General features: G+C 43.8%; 1 protein-coding gene across 13 annotated transcripts in view; it reads left to right on the top strand.

Annotated features, from left to right (window-relative positions):
- The window catches only part of ZBTB46 (zinc finger and BTB domain containing 46), a 45,920-nt gene that overhangs the window by 18,956 nt on the left and 5,623 nt on the right, over positions 1 to 21,341 (top strand). For 12 of the 13 annotated variants that reach the window (XM_065849492.2, XM_065849497.2, XM_065849498.2 and 9 more), the window contains 5 exons: positions 9,011 to 9,289; positions 14,377 to 14,549; positions 15,649 to 15,700; positions 15,794 to 16,051; positions 19,130 to 19,305. In XM_065849492.2, coding sequence (XP_065705564.1) covers positions 9,011 to 9,289; positions 14,377 to 14,549; positions 15,649 to 15,700; positions 15,794 to 16,051; positions 19,130 to 19,305 — 938 coding nt within the window. The remainder of the gene's footprint in view (positions 1 to 9,010; positions 9,290 to 14,376; positions 14,550 to 15,648; positions 15,701 to 15,793; positions 16,052 to 19,129; positions 19,306 to 21,341) is intronic. The other variant, XM_071815722.1, reaches the window with a different exon arrangement.

The following is a 21,341-nucleotide window of genomic DNA, read 5'->3' as shown; positions in this document are numbered from 1 at the left end:
TGAAAGATCCCCACTACCCGAAACCTTCACTGTCTTGGTCCCCACAGGCAATGTAGGGTCTCTGGGTCTCGCATTCTTATTTCCCATCTCCAGCAGGTGGGAGCAGCCCCCTTGTGAACTGCTCTGTCTCCTGGGTCTCCAAGCTCCAGGTTCTGCTCAGGTTGGTTTTTGGTACCCCAGATTCTTCCCTCTCCTGCTGCAATTCAGAACTGGTCTGGGGTGCTGCACACTTAGTTCCTATGCATGTAGAAAAATTGATTTTTCGTGTGTGAAAAGGGATACTGGCAGTTGTTTGCACTATGTAATGAGTATTTGGGATGTGTTCAAATTTCAGCTTGAAATTGTCTTTGATTTAGTGGTGTCAGGCTTCGTTCTTTAAGACAGACTTCATAGGCTAGGGCTCTTTTTCTGCCTTATTTATTTAGAAGTGTCCCATCTTGCATTGTTCGTAGCTAAGATGAAAAGGTACTCACTTGCTGAGGAAATGGGTGTTGAATGTTCTCTCATAAGTAGCTAAGAGGAAGAAAAGTTTCCTAAAACTCTTTGTTCTTTGAGGCTCATTCACTTTTCTGGCCTATTTGGCAATTTGAAGATGCTGCTTGTTAATTCTGAGAGCCCTCCTTGTGGGATAACTTGGGTACCGTTTGGAAGTGCCCTTGTACTGGCGGACTGACACAGACCTTCGGCAGCGCAAAAGCTGATTTGGGAGAGTCCATCTGAAAAGTTCAGTGTCTTCCTCCATAATTGTGCCAGATCTTCGTTTTGTGCTGCCTGCACGCAGTGTGGCATTTCAGCATTTTGCAAGGTTGATCTTGCAAGTAACCCTTGCATCACCGTTTTAATTTGGTGATTATTTGAGGCAATACAGTTCACAGATTAAAAATACTCCCATTCTCCTGTGTTATACAGGATTACTCAATGTATGTTATATTGCAAAGAAACTCATTGCAGGCACTGAAACTTTGCTTTGGAAACAACTAACAGTTCATTCGCACTTGGTAGTGGTGCTTCTTTCAGTGAGAAACGTTCTTATCACTATGGGCAGAGTGTACTAAAGTGTTCTGGCTACATAAGTAGGCTGTACTTAAATATAAATCAATAGTACTTCAAGAAGGCATGGAATTTTATTTAATTTTTTTTTTTTAATTATTATTTTTAATTGAAAGGAGAAGATTCTTTCCGAATCGGCTGTTTTCCAGATGCTGGTGGGTGCTGCCGAGAGTCTTTGGGTTTGATCACGCTACAGATTAAAATAAAAAAGGAGTGTCTGGAGTAATCTTGTTAATGGTAATGGAACCTCCTGGAAACAGCTGAGATTCTCAGTGTGTGCCATGAAGAGTGGATCTTCTTCCTGCAGGAAAGAATGATCAAATAAGACTTGCAATAGAATCCAGACTAGGTGGAGATGGTAACTGAGGACGTATTAAGCTCTTGTTTCTGCAGGGAGGAGCAGTCAAGCACACAGCTTGGTGGCGACCATCTTCCCATGCTAGTTTCAGTTTATTAATTTGGATTCTCTGTTTAGCATAAAACACATCAGGTTTTTTCTTTCTCATCCTGTTTGGGTTGTTGAGGATGTTTGTCTGTCATTCCTTGTATGAAACATTCATATATATGTTTTCCTCACTGAGCAAATTAACTTGGAACAGTGATTCTCCAACGTAAACTGAAGGATGGGCTTTTGTAAATAATGACTTTCTTCATAACTGAGCCAAGAAGAATTTCCTCCACAGACCTGCCAAAATAACAGGTCTGCCTTTTATTTTAACCTTTTTGCTTGTACTTCATAGGTTTTCCAAAGAAATATGTTGCGATTTGTTAGTCTTAATATCCCAGATGCTTAGAAAATTCAGAAGTAGTCTTGTCATGAGCATCTTCATTTTCCTCAGAGTGCTGTTTCTTTAACATTGCTGGATAAAGATTTACAGATTACACATCCTGAGTGCCTGGATTGCAGGATCGGGTGGTATTTAAATGTTCTCACCAAAGAGGACAGTTCTCTTTACTAGAAAAGCTGTTCAGCTGGTAAATGTTGCTGGTTTAGCCTCTTTGTATAATGCAAAGCTCTGTCACTTGGTGGGGTATCTTTTGGAGAATTTATTGATGGTTTTATTAATGTGTTAGTTCAAACACAGTAGTTATGACTCAGGAATTTATTTCTAAGGAAATACTCCCACATGTCTTCAGAGTGTTTGCACCCTAAAGCTGCGAGGGGATTTTTGTGTGCCAGTTCACTGTGAAGTGAAGCTGATCCTTTTCAAAACAAAACAGTCGTTTTTAAAGACGCTACAGCTTGGGGACGTTTTGCTTCACTTTGGTTGTGTGTAGTGGAATTCTCTAAGAAGAGGCTCTGAAGAGCCCAGACTGGTGACCTGCATGGGAGAGGCAGACGGGACTTCACTGGGTCCTTCTGGCTTTGCAGACTTCCAAGTTCCTTTAATATTTCCCCATCAAAACCTTTAATTGTGCCCAAGTTTCCTCCCTTGTGGCGAGGAGCTGTTCAAGCTCATCACTTTCCAATGATACCATTGGAGTTCAGTGCCTGCGACCAATTTGGCGTGACATCTGAAGGCAGCCGGTGCCATCAGCCTTTTCCTGCCAACTCTTCTGCCTCAGTTTTTGGGGAGCAAATTATGATCCCAGAGCCACTGGTGGAGCACAGAGCCGAGTTGGGTTGTGTTGGGAGCTTGTATTTCACATGGCTTCAGAGGGACGCAGGGAAGAGCACTCAGTAAATAATTCATGTTCTCCGTATCACCACAGTTACAGGCTGACAAAAATATTAGGGTACAGCCTTTGCAGGAATAGCTCTTTGGAGTTCCTGCTATTAAAGGTTAGGTTGGGCTGTTTTCAAGTGTGGAGACTCAGATCATTGCTTCAGCCCCAGACACAGTCCCTGGCTCCCCCGGGCTGTGAAACGGTCCCACCCTGACCCAGCTTTAGCTCCGCTCGGGCTGTTTCCTCCCCACCCCACATTCCACGTTCCCAAAGCCGCCGCCTCCTCTTCCTCCTCCCTGTGGTACCAGCCCTGACTCTGTTAATCTGCTTTAACCCCAGAAATCAGAGGCACTTCCCTTCCTCAGTGCCCTGCTCGCTATTTTATCTGCTCCCTGTGCCCAGGTTACACCACACTCACCTTTACGCACACCTCCCATTTTCGATTTTCTTTTCCCCTTTTTGTTTCTGTACCAAAATGACAAGTGAAAAATTGAGAAGGTTTTACAACTTTTAACATTAAAAAAAAATTCTACTTTGCAATCGTCACCAATCAGGACTTTCACTTTCCAGTTTGAAGCGTCCCTTTTCATGAAAACACAGGAGGAATTCATTCTTTAGACCTGGTGTCTAGGAATCAAATGCAAACCCTAACTTTGCTGTATTGTTCTCAGATAATTTTTTTCTATGTTTCTTACAGACATTTTTTTTGAAAGCTAAATATTGTTCTTGGGGATTTTCAAAGGTTATCACTCGGCGTCCTGTCCTGTCACAAGTACCAGTGTTCTTATTTCATGTGATGCTGGAGTGGTTTATTTCTGTCCCTTCATGTTCGTGTCTCTTCATGTGCAGATGTGCAGCAGAGAACAACCTCAGTCCTTTTACTGCCAGAGCTATCAGACTTAGAAAAAGAGGTTAAGCTTACAGGCAACCTTAATATTTTTAAAGCGATAGTCTGTTTGGATTTACTCTGTATATTTGGGGGAAAAATAGTGACTTAAGGTATTTCTACACTGGCCAGTCATTCTTGCTCCTGCAAGGACCACTTTATTATTCTGATTTACAATAGTTTCATAAATAGTTAACTCATCCAGTGTAACTGTTTCCCCCTTCTTTGGCTTTGGTGTTTTGTTGTTTGGGTGGATCCGCTTGGCCAGGTTTACTCTGTCACCTCATGAACAGGTGAGGGCAGGAACAAGCAGCCGGGTTTTGGGGCCAGGAGCTCCTTTTGCTGACACGCCATGGAAAAATATCTGCAGAATTTGATTCGGTAGTAGAAAAACAAATATTACAGGAAAAGGATCAAAATTGATTTTTTTTTTTTTTCCCCAGATAACGTGCAACAACAGAGGGAATTTTCCAGTTGGTATTTGTACATCGATTACTGTTTTGGAGCAAACAAAAGTGGCCATATATTTATGCTTTTAGAACACCACTGCAGAAATATTCATGTAAAACCAGGTTGTATTGGAGGAGAACAAGCCTGGTTTATTTTAGAAATGCTGTTCTAGAGGTACCGAGGAGAACAGTTCTGTCAGTAATAGATCTGTGATGAACATCCTGTGGCTGGAGGCTTGAAAAGCACATTCTGGTGGGACTGGGACAGAGGAGGGGGAAAGTGCAGCCTGGAGGAGACACGTTCTTGATTCCATAAGGATTCATTTAAAATATCTTGCAGTCCTTGACATACAGGCAGCTTTTCATTATCATATATGTCGTGGTTAGATATCTATGTTTGCATGATAGTTTCCTGAGTTATGAAATCAGAGCTTATTCTGCATGCTACGCACATTTATTATATCCACGTGTATACTACTATGTTTGTAAAATAGGGTTAATCAAAACCAATACAGCTCATGGCATTGACTCTCTGTGTAAATATTATGGTATGTGAGAGCACTGGCTTTTGCTTAACAAATAATAAAGGTGGGAATTGCTTGTGAAGGCTTTCTGTGGGCAAGGAAACACAAACTTCACGGGTATTTTTAGTAGCTGGTCAAAGATTGCGATTTTTTCCACCAGAAAAAAACACTACAAAATGAAAGCACTTTTTCCCCACTGTGAGTTTAAAAATTAATTATGCCTTTTGCACATAAGAAGATCAAGCCAAATCTTCCTAAACTTATACAAGAAACATCATCCCTGAAACGTTAGATGAAATCTATTGTCGTGCAGATCTGTAGAGAGACTTGACACAAATAGGTAGAAGAGCCTCAGAAAATTGAGTCTTTGTCTTCACCAAGTTTTCTCCAGCTGGGTTCATTTTGGGTCATAATTTGGTGGTGTCCTTGAAAGGAAAAACTTTGTTGAGGTGGCTTCCACTTTCCCGTGGTGCCGAATTGCACCCCCACGCTCTCCTGCAGTTGTTCCGGTGAAACATCTGTGCAACTGAGTAGTGAACCGGATTGGGGAACTGATGGGGGTTTAAAAATAACTTTTATTTTAATAAACCAGATTTATTTTTAACATAATAGTAGTTCCTGTCTCAAGTTCAGCTCACAACTCTGTGTAGTCCTGGTGCAACTGGGGGATCAGCAGGGGCGGGGGCAGGAATGAGTATTTTGGGGGTGGGAGAAGGTGCTACTGTTGAGATCTCTGCTTTTCTGCCTGTCCTGTTGTAAACAAAAACAATGACATTTGCCACCACACTAAAAGTGACACAGGAGGGCGAGGAATGATCTGCTGGAAGGTCACGGTGCCAGAAACAACATGAAGTCAGCAAAGACAAATGTTTGGAACAGAATAACCCCACGCACCAGAACCGTTTTGGAGACACTTGGAGATACCGTTGGCCAAAACTGTGAAAAATAGGCCCTTTGTTTCATTTGAAAATAAAAAATAACAATAAAAAAGAATTATTAATCCAAGTCAACAAACTAATAAAGCTTTTCTAAAGCTTCTGTGTTTCGGAAAGTAGGCTGGTGTAAGAGAATAACTGCAAAATAATTATTTGCTAAAGAGCCTAATGAGCTCAGTGTTGTGGGGCAGCATTAATCCCATGTTTAACTCGCTGTCCCGGGGCCGGTGTGAAAAATGAGCCGTGGAGGGGTGGACGGAGCTGCAAACAGCAGCTCGTTTCCTAAGCCTGGTTTACACACTGTTGAAGCGCTGTAGTAAACAGTTTAGATTACTGGGCAGTGACGGATGCTTTTGATTCATATAATTCTTTGGCTGGATCGCGTTAAAAGAAGCTGTTTTCCAGAGAAAAGAGAGAAGTGGTTTTGGAGGCGCCCTGAAGAGGAACTTTGTCCGGTTTTGGGTTTTGCTGTAGTGAGAGTATTTTGGTACTTCTGTGACTAAGTGGATATTTATTTTGCCTTAATGTGTGTTTGATTAGGTTACATCAGCTATAAATACTGGAAGCTCTAAAGCCTGTATTTCACTGTCTGTCTCTAATCTTGGCTTTTGAGGAACGTTTAATGTCTTGTTGCGGTTACAATTAATCTGCGTGTGTTTTGGCAATTAGCGGGGATGTGCAGCAGGCAGCGGCGGATTCTGGCAACTGTCAATCAGCATCTGTAATTGACTCTGAAAAAGGAAAACAGAAGGTGATTTACTGCCTGCCCGGCTATTTGGCAACGCCGTTTTGTGGACAAACAGCCTTTCTGGCACAAGGTGTTTGATTTGCCGTGATGTGCCGGCACGGCACTGAGGGGCAGGGGAGCAGCCTTATCGTGGTTTGGTTTGATAAAGCCGTCTGTTATGTCACTGGTTTAATGGATGAGAATTTCTACTTTCTTTGCCACCTTTTGAAACAGCTGCTGTTTTGTAAACTCTTGTAATTATGGTGAAATGTTTGTTTTTAAAGACAGCTTTGTTACCATCTAGAAAAACATATATAACTGTTAATAGTGACAGAAGGAAGATATGTAAAAATTCAAAGCAGTTGAATTCTCCTGCTTGGCTAAGCTTTAATAAAACTGATGATATTATATAAGTAAAACATAGGCAGAGGAGGGAAAAAGGTTTGATTCTCAAAGAGATCAGCTCTGATAGTTCCCGTCGTTGCTGCTGCTGTTTGCAGCCCCAGCCCTGGGTGTTCCCTGCACCTCGGGCTGTAGGAGTTACTCTGCTAATCATGGTTTTTTTCTTCATTGTTTGCTTTGAGGCTTTTTGTTTTTTAAAGGAAGTGGGAAAAGTTAGTGGCAAGAGGTGCCGGCGGTACAGTCCTAAGTAAAGTGGTCTGAACCTGGTAAGGACCATTATGCGCTCTGGGCTGGGAGATGTGACCCCAGCTCCGCCGGCCGGACACCTCAGAGGAGTCACCACGTCTTTCTCTGGCACTTACCAGCTGTGAAATGAGATAAATGAATGCTCTTCCTTGAGCTGTTTGCCAGGTTACAGAGGTAAGCGCTGTACCAGGGTCCTCGTTAGCATCACCTGCCTCTTGCATTAAGTATTTTTAGACATATTTTGAACCAGGAGGCAATAAAATGTTCAGGAACTGCAAAATAGCCTCTTTTTCTGTCTGATTGCTCACTATCAATGTCTTCTCTTTGGATTTTCCCCTTCTACATCTCGATAGTACAAACGCTGCGAAGGTGGCTGTTTGTGGAGAAGCTTTAACCCCATTTGCCAGGTCCCCGGTTGGGGTTTGGGCAGATCAGCTCTTTTCTGGACTCAGTAATTGCCATCAGTTTAAGGCGCCTTAGAAATGGAGTAACAGGTCTCTTTGCAGATGATGAGTAGAGAGATGTGTAAGAGTCACTTTCCTTTGCGTAAAATTACACAAATTACTGAAGACTCTAAGAGAGTCGGAGTTCAAACAGAGAGACTCTTTAACTACACCTCTCAAAACCATAAAAATAAACAGTGTTTTGACAGGGGTGAATTAACCTTATTACAGCTTTTTCATTTTCGTTTGGGTTGACTGGTAGTTTTGTTAATAGTCTGTTGCGTTTTTCTGCTGTTTCTGTTGTGAGGTGGCTGTGGTGGCTTGTGTTTGTTTTTTCAACTGTATCACTTCTGTATAAAACGTATCCTGTGATATACACTGAGAGCCAGTGATTTCTCTATTATTCAAACAAATGACACCAAGGAATTTATACTAATTATCAGTCTGCTGTTATAGGCTGTTTATTACTGGATTTTTCAAAACCTTCAGTATGGGGAAGAAATGGAAGAATTTGGACTACCAGACTAAAATGAGGAAAAAATCAGCACTTAAATGTTTGAAAGTAGCGTCAGTACTAGCGGACTATCCTGAAATCTTTAAATAAATGAAGTTTTATCTGGTTGTTGGTTGTGGGGGAGGCTGTGCACGTCTCTCTCTCCATGGGGCACTGAGGTCTGGATGGGTCGGGGGCAGAAGGGCAGGGTGCGGGGGGCACGGGCCGCAGAACAGCCCCAGCTGGGTGGGTTTGCTCTCTGCTGAGCCTCCGAACGGCCACGTCCATCCACGGACTTCTGGAAAATGGGGGCAAGAAATGACACTCTTGTGAAAAGTGACAATAAGGCCACAATAGGCAGTGGCAAGTTCTCAGTTATTCAGACCCATGTGTGCTGGTTTGACTGAAGATGAGTTAATTTTCTTCATGCAATTAGAAACCTTTTCACAGCTAGCAGAGTCATTATTTGGACTTAGTTTGAGAACAAGAGATAACACCCCAGCACAGAGTGAATGTTTTTAATTGCTCTGGTCCGAGAGCCGAGGTCACTCTGAGCTCTGCCCACAGGTGTGAGGCAGCAGGAAGGGGAATGGATGGACAGAGCTTGACTGACACCCACACTGAGCAATAGGAGTGTTCCAGCCCATTAGCGCCATGCTTCACATTTAAGGAGAGTCGGGACCTTCCCAGATCTCCTGCTCTGTCTCTCTGGGGCATTCTTGCTCTTGGGTGATATTTTTTCTCCACACAGAGCTGGTGGAGTTTTGGTTCAGGATGATTAGTTTGGCTATTTGTCGCTTTGCAGAGGCCTCTGAGCCATTCTGCTGTTTGCCTTTTTTCTCTATTTGGGACTGGGTGTGGTTTCCTGGGACTGGCAGCTCAGTCTGGATGGACAGAGTTGGCGAAGAATTGCCCTGAATATCTTTTATTTCTATTTATATATATATTTACTACTAGCGTATTAGTATTTTGTTATTTTATTAAACTGTGTTTATCTCAATCCAAGTTTATCCCTTTCGACTCTCTCCCCTATTGGGGTGGGGGGGAGGAGGTGAGTGAGCGGCTGTGTGGTTGTATTGCCCTCTAGGGTTAAACCACACACCGTATTAGCCAGACACGCACGGTCCGTGCGCCGCATCGCAGGGATGGGTCCATTGGCGTCTCTAACAGTGTCTCTGCTCGCGCAGGTGCTGACGTGGCGGTGACAGAGCCCGGCGGTGTGGACAGCAGAGCGGAGCGGCCAGAGCCCTTCAGCGTTGCGGAGGACGGGCCGGCGGGAGGGGACGGCTACGGCCCACAGCCCCACACCCCTGACAAGGAGGACGCGCTGCAGGCGGCCGCCGTCGCCAACCTGCGCGCCGCGCTCATGAGTAAGAACAGTTTGCTGTCGCTGAAAGCCGACATGCTGGGAGAGGATAGTTCTCTGCTGTTTGAGTACTTACCCAAAGGCACGCACTCTCTCTCCCGTAAGTTTGTGTTTTTTATATATTCTTTGTTTACTGGTACTTTAAGTGAAATCTGTAGTGAGAAGAAAATACAGGTCCCTTGCTTGTTTTTTGTCACCAATATGTTTATACCCAGTTTTAAGTCCTGCTTAATCCTGCTTCCCATAAAACACAGAAACCTTTGTCTGGTATCGATCCAACTTCATCACTAACTGCTGAAGCCATGAAAAGAAGTATTCAGTGTGTGTAGCACTTCTCCTCAGATTTCTCTTTTACTTGTTTGCAAAATGGTACTTACAAACAACACACAAAGTATTTGAGTCCTTATGGCAGAAGAAGGAACTGCAAAGGTTTTGAATTCATAATTGCCGGGTGTTGAAAGGAGGTTTGACTGTTGCTCCTATGTCTGCAGGAACGCTTGTGATTTTGTAGATCGCGTGATCTTGACCCCTCGCTGTTTACTTTCAGAGCTCTCGCTAAGTAATGAGCAGCTATTGATTGGTTTGCTATACTCGCTCATGGAAACGAGTGTTTTCCTCCTGGTGATCTGTCGGAGGTGGCTGATATGTACCATTATGTGTGGGCAGCTTATTTTTCAGCGTACTTTTGTATTTTGTTCATTGCAGTTGTAAAATAGTTTGATTCTCAGTGCACGAAGAACGGGACGGGCGGGAGCTGGGATCCAGCCACGGCTGCCGGGGGGATTTATGCACCTTGCGATGGGATGTCAGCGGTGTCACCATCTGTCACGACAAACTGGAGCAATGACAGGGCTGCTCTCCATCCATCTTCCTTCTCTTGGGTGGAGGATATTAGATTTTGGTTAAATGCTGAAGGACCACTTGGCGTAAAGACAAATGCATATAAGGCAGTCATAAAATTGGGCTAGAAATTAGAGATTGCCTGACCAGCTGAGAAGTGGAGTTCGGGAACAGGCGTGGTGTAGGCAGAGGACCAACTGGATTTAAGATAAAGCTTGATAGATGTAAAAAGGGGGTCAGTGATAGATCATCAAGGGGTGTGATGACTCAGGAGGTATTTCCAGCCTGGATTTGAGGTCCCCGATTTCCAGTCCCCTCACTGTCACTTGCATATTTAATTCAGCTGAGCTTCAGTTATCTCATCCTTATGGAAGCAAATTGTGTCAGAGGAGGAGGCGACTGCTGGCCCGCCCTGCGGCTCCCGCGCCAGGACGGGATGTGGCTGTGGCCTGCGAAGGGGAGTTTTACAGAATCAGGAGTTAAGGGACATATTTTTATTTCATCTAACTCAGATTCACAGGTATTAATTTATTTTAATCACTTGAAAAATGTTCTGATAGAAGACTGGCTTGCTTTTAAGTGGTGATTACTGAATACAATAGGACACAAGTTTGACAAGGATTTTCAGCGTATGAAACAACAGTAAAGCAAGTGGTAAGAAGATTCTGGAGATCTAAAAGCACGGTCTATGCTGGTGCGAGCTTTGTAGGTGTTTTTCACATTTCTCTTCAAACACAATTTGAGGATGTTGAGTCATTTTAAGTCCTGGGTTATATTAAAATAAAAAGGTGGGGGGAGCAGGCAGCAGCACAGCGAGCGAGGTTTTTATGTTTTAAAAAGACCAAAACAGCACAGTTTTAATCTGTCCGAACTGTAAAGGAAACCATAATTTCCATAATTTGAAGTGATCAATCTCTGTTGAGATTGAAGTGTGAAGTGTGTCTCTACTGCTAAGGGCTCTCAATGGCTCCTGTTCGTTCTCTCTTCCAAAGCACCACAGTAACTGACTCTAGGAGCCACGTTCACGTTTATTTTTCTCTTCTGGAGGAAAAGCCTTAATGGAGGTTGGCAGATCCCAACAGTATATTATAAATGTTTAAAATTCTGATGAGCCATTTCTGAAGGGGATATTACTCTCAGAGTTACTGCACACATTATAAGTTTTCATTTTTCTTCCATGTAGTTTGTGCTGTTGTGAAAGTTAATAGAGGATACCTCAAGGTTTACATTTTACCCCAAGTTCTTTTCTCCTAATTCACTGGATATTGTAGTGATCGTATGAATTGTGAAATGACTTCACATTCCACCGGTGGAAGGCGAAGCCAGGGATGTGTGTGGTGGGTGCTCTATCACTGGGATGTTACTGCAGCATTTTTAAAGTTAACTGCTTCAAACTAAATTAAAATCAGAAGGGAAAATGTATATATTTTGCCATCTGGGCAACACAGTCACCAGTTAACCTGCAGCTCAAGGGCTCTGAGGATTTAGGACGTTCATGGTGTATGATCAAGAGTGACGTTCACATGCTTGTCGGAAGCCTAAAGAACATGCAGGTTTTGCAGAAAAAAATACGTGTCAGTTATTCATGGGTAACACTGAGGTCGTCTTGGGTCCCATTAACTATTGAACCTGTGTAGCTGGGTGTTGGGGACGTTTTTCAGATAAGACAATAAATATAAGAGGGTCAGTTTCCCTTATCTTCACGTTTTCGTGATTTGTCTGTAAAAGCGGGTTGTTCTTTGCTCATTTCCAGCTCAGCGATGCTGTTGGATTGAGCTCCCTGGGTTAACAACGTGTGTTTTATTTCACTGGTGATACTGAACTTTGGTACCGATGTTCTGTACGGTTACACCACATCTACAAAAGTCTCAAAGGCTTTAGTTGAATGTCCTTAGCTGGTTTTGCCAAGTGTAATCAAGAGAACGAGAATTTTAATGTTCATTAGAGAATGAGTTGGTTAGTTTACAGCCTTGTTTTCTCTTTAAAAAAAAAAAAAAATCATTAAATTTTCAGATTTTGGGGCGATTCTTCCACGTTTTCAAACAGTACATTGCATACTCTTTTATAAGTCTAAGTTTGGCTTTTCCTGTTTACCCTGTTGCAACTGGAACTGTTTATAGAAGCAATTCCTCTGAAGGTTCTGGCCAAGTGATTACATGGTACACAGAGCCCTTTTCTTTGGGGCAAACCCGCTAATACGTTATTTTTAGTTGGTGGTTCACTGGAGCCAATAATTCATACTCGCGCTGGATGTTTGAGGAACACATTTTACACAGTGCTCAACCTCGCCAAGAGGGAGTTAAGGCTGCTCAGTTTGGCGTGGAATTTTTGTACATGGTAAACCAAGATTTAGGGGAGAATGGATGCAGTTTTAAACGAGATATTATAACCTTTACCTTCTGTTTTCCACAGTAGTTTCTCTGTCAGAGAATACTATATCCATATAATACTGCTAAACCGGTGCATCATCTTCTGTATATAAAGCTGACCGAAGGAAAGCACTTTTGATTTCTGATTTAAAAATTAAAATACTTTTCATTAAAATTCATTTCAATACAGTTTTAGGAGGACAGAAATTTTCTCGCAGTACCAGTCAGAATGGGACAAACCGTAAATCCAGGTGCTGTTTGCGTCCTTGTGTACAAACTCTGGGTCCTTTATGTGGGTTTCTCTTGTGTTACTTGCAGTTGTTGAAACCAAATAAATATTAATTATTGTTTTAAAAACTATCTGTGTACTTCGTGTTGTACCTTTGTGGCTCCTGTTGGGTGACTGTGTCTCCTTACTCTGTTTCATTGCTCGTTCATGAGCCTTCACTTCTCCTTTACCAAGTGCATAGTTTTGTGGGAACCTGTGTAATTCTGCAGAGGTGCTAATAAACCATTAATCAAGCCAGACCCTGCTGGCTTCTCTTTACTGGTGTTAGATACCGATTGTTTGATGCCTCGAAGTTGTCTGGGTCCCAGTGTGTAGTGTCAGTGTAAACGGGGCAGTTTGAATCGGTTTGGGATGTTTAGGAAAAAAAGGGAACATGTGAATGGTGGGGCAGAATTCAGTTTTTCCCCATTTCTTTCCTTTCTAGAATTTACAGGATTTTATTGTTTTGTTGTCGTGTCGTTAAATGATAACAGCAACAGATGAGCACCACCAGGATGAAAACCTGACATATTGTTATCACACTTGAATAATAGAATTTAACCAAGTTGGGAAAGATTTCGGTCTGAGATCAAAGCAGAGGAAGGTAAATCAAACATCCAGCTGTGGCACAAGAGCAGAATCCCCTTCGATAGCTGATAAATGTTGGGGTTGGGATTGTTCGCATCTCGTAACCCTTGCGTGGGTCCCCTCGAATGCTTTGTCGTCACCCAGACCGCGATGCATTGTGTTCGGACGGGGGATAAACTTTGACTTGTTTGTAGCTTCATTGAAGAGTGTGTTTTTATGTGCATAAAGGTTTCAGACTCTTTCGTGTTAGAAATAAAAAAGCCTTTAGGGCATAGGGTGCTTTCAATATGAATTTGTTTACTTTTATACCATATTTGCTTCTGATTTTGCCTGCTTGTTTTAAAAGAATAATGACATGCTCCATATGTCATTCCAATATTCAGTCAAGGTGTTTGTTAAAGTTCATTTAGCAATTCGTGATGTACGCTGAGCTTGATTTCACGGTCTGTATTTGTATGTAGATTTGCCATTGATCATCAGCGCGGTGTCTGGAGTATCATTTACTGTGTGGCTGTTGCACAGCGTAGGCCAGAGGGTGTGATGATGATGTTCTTTTTAACTACAGTAGATTTTTAGAATGTACCCAACTGTCAGGTATAATTTAATAGTTTTGTACAAATATTTGACCTTCCATACTTGCCTGGCTGTAGAATGAAAGGAATACTTTGCCCATCTTTTGTAAAGCACTTTGAGATCAAGAACTGGCAGCACTACATTGAATAAGACACCACGGTCACATCTCGAGATCTGAAGCTTTGACATAAATTTTCAAGAAAATTAGTAGTAGAATAAAGTTTGTGTGTTACTTAAAGATTGAAATGTATGTGCTTGAGGTGGTGCTACTCCAAGAGGTGTCTTTGCAAAACACGATTGTTGGGGTTATTTGTGCCTCTTTCTCCTGGTGGGCTCCATAGTGGCAGTGCCGTGCAATAGAACCCGCTACACACATCATGCACGAACGAGGCTTTTTGGGTGGGGAGGCTGGTTTAAAAGAAATAAATCAAAATAAAAGCAGCAAGCCTGGCATCCGCGTCCTGCCGCATCCCTCCAGGGCCAGCCGAGGAGCCGCGGCACCGCCCGGGGCGCGGGCACCGGGTGAGATTCCTTTCCTGTGTTCCCCAGGGCCTGGCACCAACTCCGCTCCTTCCAGGGGCGACTGCGCTGGCAGAGTGGACGCCCCGGCCCCCCCGCTGCCGTCAGCACCCCCTGGCACCCGGAGCCCCCCTGCCAGCCGCCCGGCTGGTGATGTGTCACCAGAACCCGGGACAGGAGGAGAGGGGCCTCCCCTGGCACAGGTAAGATGGGGGGGAGTGCAGAGATTTAAATTCAAAGCTACCTGTTTAATCAAATCATCCCCAGTTAGGAGTGCTTCAAAAGACTCTAATACTTTATACTTTGATCCATTAGCTTCCTTTTTTTTTTCTTAAATATAGATTATTTTAAAACTAGAAGTTTGAGGTCAAGGCTGGTGCTGTCCTAATTTTATCCTTCCTGCCTTACCTCAACAAAACTTGTGTTGAAAAAACCCTGTTTTGTTTTGTTTAAATATACACGCCCTTTTTATTGTAAATCCCTTTGTTGGCAAAACATTGTGTACAAGAATACAGTAATGGCGTGAAGAGAACCGAGAGCCCAGTTATCCATTGCCCTCTTCTGTTCTGCATTTGGGTTTCTTGTAACTGTCTAAATGCAGACAGAAGCAGGCTGGCTTTCTGCATCACAGGAATTTGCCATAAAAACCTTAACTTCTTGTAGCATTTCTTCTTATTAATATTTTTCAATGAGACTTTAGTCCCGTTAAACAAATAGGTGAGAACGCAGATTTTTCCTTTGCAGCCACGTTAGAGCAGAGCGAGCTGGTCAGGGCAGAACTGCTGCCCCATGCAGAGTCGCCATCTGCCCCGTGCTGGCACATTGCGGGTGCTTTAGGAAAACAGAAAATAGAAGTATCGTTTAGACCCGTAATGCCAGAGAGCATTGCGTAAATGGAACCATGCAGAAGGTGTTTGTTTTCTATGGGGTTTTTTATGTGGAAAGAAAACGTAGCTGTGTAGAGCTAGGGGAAAATTTTCCATTTCTGTTGTGTCTGCTGAGATTTTCTATCCAGTGTTTCCCGAGCAGGAGCTGCCGATGCTTAGTGAGACTGAAAACTGAGTAGTTACCCAGGCCCTAACTACACGTGTTCGTTACTGTCTTTAAACACCAAGTCTTGCAAAATACAGCCCGGTTACCTTATCGTGGCTTCTTCCAAGTGAGGGTTTGTAAAGGCAGACGGGGCTGTGGGGTCGGTGCTGAGCGTCCCTCCGAGGGCTGGGGCAGCGGTGGGAGTCTGGGCACTAGCTGTGAGATGTGTCCCTCTAAACACCTTAACTTATGGGTGCTTTTCATTTACAGGCCACTTATGATGGAGTTTTAGCACTTTGGCCGTTTGATAACTCTGATTCAGGTAAGCAGAGAGAAAAGTATATTTTTTTTAACTATCCTTATTTTATACCAGAAGACACTGATTTGTACACGTGTGTTTGTGTTTCTGTTTTAGATACGAGCTTTCCAAGGTACGAAGACGTGGGACTCGCCGCTGCCGGCCTGTTCCTGGGCTCAGGAGCGCCCTGCTGCGGGTTCTGCAGGCGGGATTTGGGGGAGCACGTCCACACACACGTGCTCCCCACGCTGCTCCCCTTCGGCTCTGCCCTCGGCGTTGCGCCCGGACCCCTCCGCTTCCAGTGCTCCCAGTGCCCTGCCAGCTTCACCCTCAAGTCCAACATGGACCAGCACGAGAAGACCGTCCACTTCAACTGTAAGAAGATGCGGTGTCCTAACTGTGCCAAGCTGTTCCGAGACAAGACAGACTTAAAGCGGCATCTTACGTCTGTGCACTCAAACGAGTGTGCTTTTGTGTGTCTGTTCTGTGGGAAGGGCTTTGGTATGCAGAGAAACCTGGCTAACCACGGGAAGGTGTGTTACCTGGGGGGTTTGAGCTTTGGGACGGCACAGGACAAAACCACGATCCCAAGGACACACCAGTGTACAAGACACTTATTTGAAACCAGGAAAAGCAAATTGTTCCATTGTTCTCATGCTGCAAATAAACGTACCACGGGTGTGATATAATAGAGTAACTCCCCAAAGCTGGTCAGGCGGGTGATGTGCTGGTTCGGACACGGTGTGACTGCAGCCACGGTGTGATTTTTGTGCAAAGGTGACTTTTGTCGTCTGTCTGATGGGCACTTGGGCTGTGTTATTGCTGTGATCGTACTGTGTGCTCATACTGCCTTAAACGTGTTTTTATCAGTAGATCTCAAAGTGCTTTATAAAAGAAATGGTGATGTTTTCTTCATATTCCCTGGGAAAATAACGTACCTCAGCTCCTGGAGCCTGTTAGCAATAGAATTAATAATAGAACTCAGTCTTGTGAATTCTGGTCTAGTGCCCTGTGCATCACACAATTTGGGCATTTCAGGGTTTTTCAGCTTGAGATTAGGAGCTGTGAAGGGACTGGGTTGCTCAGCCTTGTAAACTGTTTGTAAAGTCTGGTTTTCTATGGCATTTAAAGGAGAAAAACATGCTGCTTGTTCATGTGTGCAACAGGGTATGTTGTTCGGGCTTGAAAGTTGTCGCAAGGCTTGTGTATTTTATTGATAAGTTGGAGTACTTCAGGACATTTTAAAAAATATACTGGAGTGTGGCTGTGGTCTCCAGGAATTCTGTACGTTTTTCTGCACCATTTGTTTTCTATAATGTAATTAAGTTAGCCAGACTGAACGTGTGTTGTTGAGACTGAGGAGAGGAGGAGCTACATAGCAGATCTAATTGCAACCTCGGGTGCACGTACAAAATCAGTAGTGGTTGTTACTGGGGGGTAGAAATCTTACTATAATTCCTATTTTATTAAATGAAATTCATTTATTTAAGATATTAAGTATTTCCGTGCTCTTGCTGTATGTTTACATGCAAAACCAGACTGTAGTAACTGTTAAAGGAGAGCAGTGCAATTAAGTGTAGTGGTTTCCAGCTGCGCTGTGCGCAGCGCCACTCGGCAGCAGCTTGAGCTTAGTGTTGTGGAGTTGTGTTCCGAACGTGCGAGAGAGACAGCTGAGGAGACCAAAGCGACTTCTACAAACCACCTTCACCGTTCTTCGGGAAAGTTCTTCCTTTTAATATTGTTGCATCTCAGGGAGAGAAAATAAAACACATTGGGGAAGCCGGAGTTTCCCTGCGTGGCTCAGCTCCTGCTGTTTGTTGAGCAGGGTGTAGTCAGAGTTGAGAATGTATTCGTATATAACCGGTGTAGCACACCTGTCAGATGTCAGTTTAATCGCCTCATAATTTCCTCTGCAAGTGGGGAAGGAGAAAGCTGGGGCCAATTTGGGTCTCGTCGGGAAATTCGGGAGCAGCACGGTGGGATTTGTCAGAACTGGAGGAGTAAGATGCCAGCAAAAGTAACTTCAGCAAAATCACTTGTGCTAATGGTCTTGATGATCTTGTTAAAGATTATTTCTTAGGACCTTAATGCTGCTATACATAAGCTCTATAAAATATTGTCATTTAGACAAAAGATTATACCTATACCAACGTTGGTATGTTGCTCATTAAATATATGTGCTTGCGGATGCGTGTATCTGACAGTCCTGTGACAATGTTAACTCTGCAATACGGTTATTTTCCTAACAATGTTGTTATTTTTCAGGCGTTCACTTTTGTAGATACAAGAACTAAGTTTGGTGAGAAAATAGTTTTCAATAAAACTGTAGCTGCAAAAAATGTCCTGTGACTATTTTTAAATATAGGTGTACTAGGAGCTGCAAATCTGATTCTCAAGCAATTTAAGCGGGAGTATGGGGGACCTTGAAATCAGAAAGCATTACGAATATGTTGTAGGAAATACACGTATGTGTTGGGATCGTGAGGCCTTTTGTGTGACAGCGGCCGTGTGGGTTGTGCTTGGGTTCCGAGTGGCCTTTCGGCCATCAGGCAGTGAATGAGCCATCTGGACCCTGAGTAAGTGACGGGATCAGGTACAATCTGGCGATGTCGGAAATAAGGGATTTTGTGGCATTGTCGTCTCTAATCGCAGGGTCTGGTTGCTGTCAGGGTCCCGTGTCAGTTTTCTTCCGGAGCCGGGTGGTTAAACCCAACTTGCTGAGCAGATTGTCCCGCTCCTTGGGACCTGCACCTGGAGCGTGTTTGTGGTTTTTGGTGCTGAACGTGGCCGTGGGCTGGAGCAGGAGGGTGACACGGCCCCTCTTCACCCCCCTTCATCAGCTTATATCTTGCTGACCTCATCTGGACTCTGTAGTAATAGCGAATAATAGGTTTATAGCTGAATAATGTCGAGTGTGTTTGTTGTGACCGTCCTGTTCCTCTGGACAATCCTCAGTCTGCACCTTCACTGAGATACCCCTGGGGTGTGCGATGATGTTCTCGCATCGCCCCATGAATAACACCAAAGCACGTGGCACCGTCAGGGTGTCGTGTTCGTGGTTTGCTGTTCATGGCTAGCTACTTCTACCTCGAGTAATTGTGTTAGAATTGTAGGTATTGATATTTAACGTATTTCATAGTAGTAAATGAGAACCATAGCAGAACTAATCTCTTTGCTCTTTAACAAGCATCAGGAAATGTGTTACAGACTCGTGAAATGTTTGTGTACTGGCTTGTTCAAAAGCTTCTCTGATGAAGTTACTTGAAGTTACTCACTTTAAGAATAGAAGTGCAATAATATAGTATAAGGATTTAACAAAAATATTGCAGGTGGTTAAGAGGTGAGAGTGTCGTCTCTCGGTGAACTCACTTAACAACGACATAGTAAACGAGAAGACCAACGGTTTTGAGGCGTTCCAAGAGTAACCGGCATGTTTTCCCTGCTCTCTTGCAGTTAACGAGTTCACGGTCATCAGGAAGAAGTTCAAGTGCCCGTACTGCAGTTTCTCGGCCATGCACCAGTGCATCCTCAAGAGACACATGCGGTCGCACACAGGAGAGCGGCCGTATCCCTGCGAGATCTGCGGGAAGAAGTTCACCCGCCGGGAGCACATGAAGCGACACACCTTGGTAAGGGGTCGGCCGGTGCTGCGGGGTGGAAAAGGAGTTTGTTGTTATTAGCTTGAATGACTCCGTGCAGAAAGTTTCAGAATAAGTTGCTTAGCAAGAATTCAGGACAAAGCTCCTCTGGTCTGGGGATGCTGAGTTATCAAAAATAACGTTACAGCTTGTTGAGGACGGATGCTCAAGCCCGAGGATGCTGCCTGGGGCCACTGGCTTTTCACAGCGTCTTGAGAAACAACATTCTGAGCCAGACTTGGATTTTTCTGTTCACGGCAGAATTAATTTGCCACCGCAAAGTGGTTCCTCGGATCTTGGTGTGGAGGTGACATTGTGGGAGAGCAAATAGTTCGTACGTAATCATTTCAGTAATGCACGCCAGCGAGTCCTGTTACCCCTCAAATTAAGCTTGTAAAGAAAACTCGAATATTTTCAAGCACTGGGGCTGGCAGCTGTGAGGCTCTAATGCAGTGAGATACTAAAGGAAAAATCACAGTGTGTTGACAGTTTGAGTGACTCAGAATTGATTTGTTCAAGTCATTTAAGTAACTTTTACCATATTTCTATTATATGAATATATATCATATTATCAAATTTTGAATATAGAGAGTATCTTACTGGAGGATATGAAATAATCTGTTTGTGCACACACACAGGAGAGGGTTTATGTCTGTCTGAATCTCTGTGTGGCTTTTTTAATGTCAGGAATTAAGCTAATTTAGAGAACAGCAGCTGGATTACAAATTTTTAGTATCAGTTCCTGAAAAAAAGGGCAACCCTGCCAATGCTGATTTGTTTTAATTTCCAAAGAGCCATAAATGACTCAGAGGTGGCTTGAAATGGATGCGCTAAAGAAAAAAGTACAGGGATTTGGGGATTTTTTGGTACTGTTGTAAGACCCCAGAAAAATCCCAGTCTGATTATTTATCTGACGTGTCTTTTTAAACTAAGCTACGAAAAGGGTTTGTTTTTTGGTTTGTTTTTTCAGATACTGAGGGCCAACTGCCATGTCTGTGTTTAATACTTTACTAATCGGGCGATAAGGGAAATAAGATGAATTTCTGCTCAGCTCCATCCAGTAACATGGTTCACTTTGAACACGCTGACTAAAGTGTCGGTATTGGGAAAGAGGAAGGCAGATGCTCAGGTTTTTAACAGATAGTTCAGTTATGCGTTGCTTTAGTACCTGTTTTAAAATTTCTTTTTCCGTGTGGCTCTTTCAGCCCTTACCCTGCACCTTTGACCACCTTCTGTAACCGTACTCAGCTTTTGATGCCTGAAAATCATTCTTCTCACAGTTAAAATGAGTGATACCTGTAGATCCCCTTAGATGACTGACCAGCCCTGTCCAACTGCTTTTATAAAAGCTTAGATGTGGTCTAAGAGGAAAAAACACAATGACTTTGCTGGATGCAGCTGAAGATCCATCGCGGGGACGAGCTCAGAGCCACAGCACATCAGAGGAGCTGGCGGCACTTTGAGCGCGGCCTGAGCCGCTGTCCTGCGGTCCCAAGGGCTCAGATGGGTCAATTTGTCCTCATCCCAGAGACCTCCAGCCCCTCGGGTGGGTGTTGGGAGCAGCAGGAGCGCAGGGGACGGAGAACCTGGCTACGAGTGCAGGTGATGCCATGCTGGGAACCGGCTGTGCCAGGTAGCCCATTTAGATTAAAAGGCATGTTTAACCAGCAAAACCTTTCCTACAGGCCATTGTGAGCATGAAAAGAGTAAATGAGTTCAGGAAAGGCTGGGGCAGGGGCAACGCTGTTCCGTGCGAAACAGCTCGTTCAGGACAACCCCAAACCGCTGAACAGAGCTGGATCTGCTTCTACACCGTTTCCCAAAGCATCCCCTGCTGGTGACAGGGCGCTGGCCAGGGCGAGCTGCAGGTCAGCCCCGAAGTAGTTGGAGTAGATGCTTGTTGGAGGTCCCTTCCAACTGGACTATTCTACATATAAATAAAAAGAATATCTATATTTCATATTTTTAAAATATTCTATATTAATATAAATGAAAGTACCTGATGAGGCTGCTCACGCTGGGATTCA

This window comes from Patagioenas fasciata, chromosome 16 (assembly GCF_037038585.1).
Source record: "Patagioenas fasciata isolate bPatFas1 chromosome 16, bPatFas1.hap1, whole genome shotgun sequence".
NCBI classification, from domain to species: Eukaryota; Metazoa; Chordata; class Aves; order Columbiformes; family Columbidae; genus Patagioenas; species Patagioenas fasciata.
The sequence above is the reverse complement of the archived record's forward strand: the minus strand, read 5'-3'. Positions and strand labels throughout refer to the sequence as shown.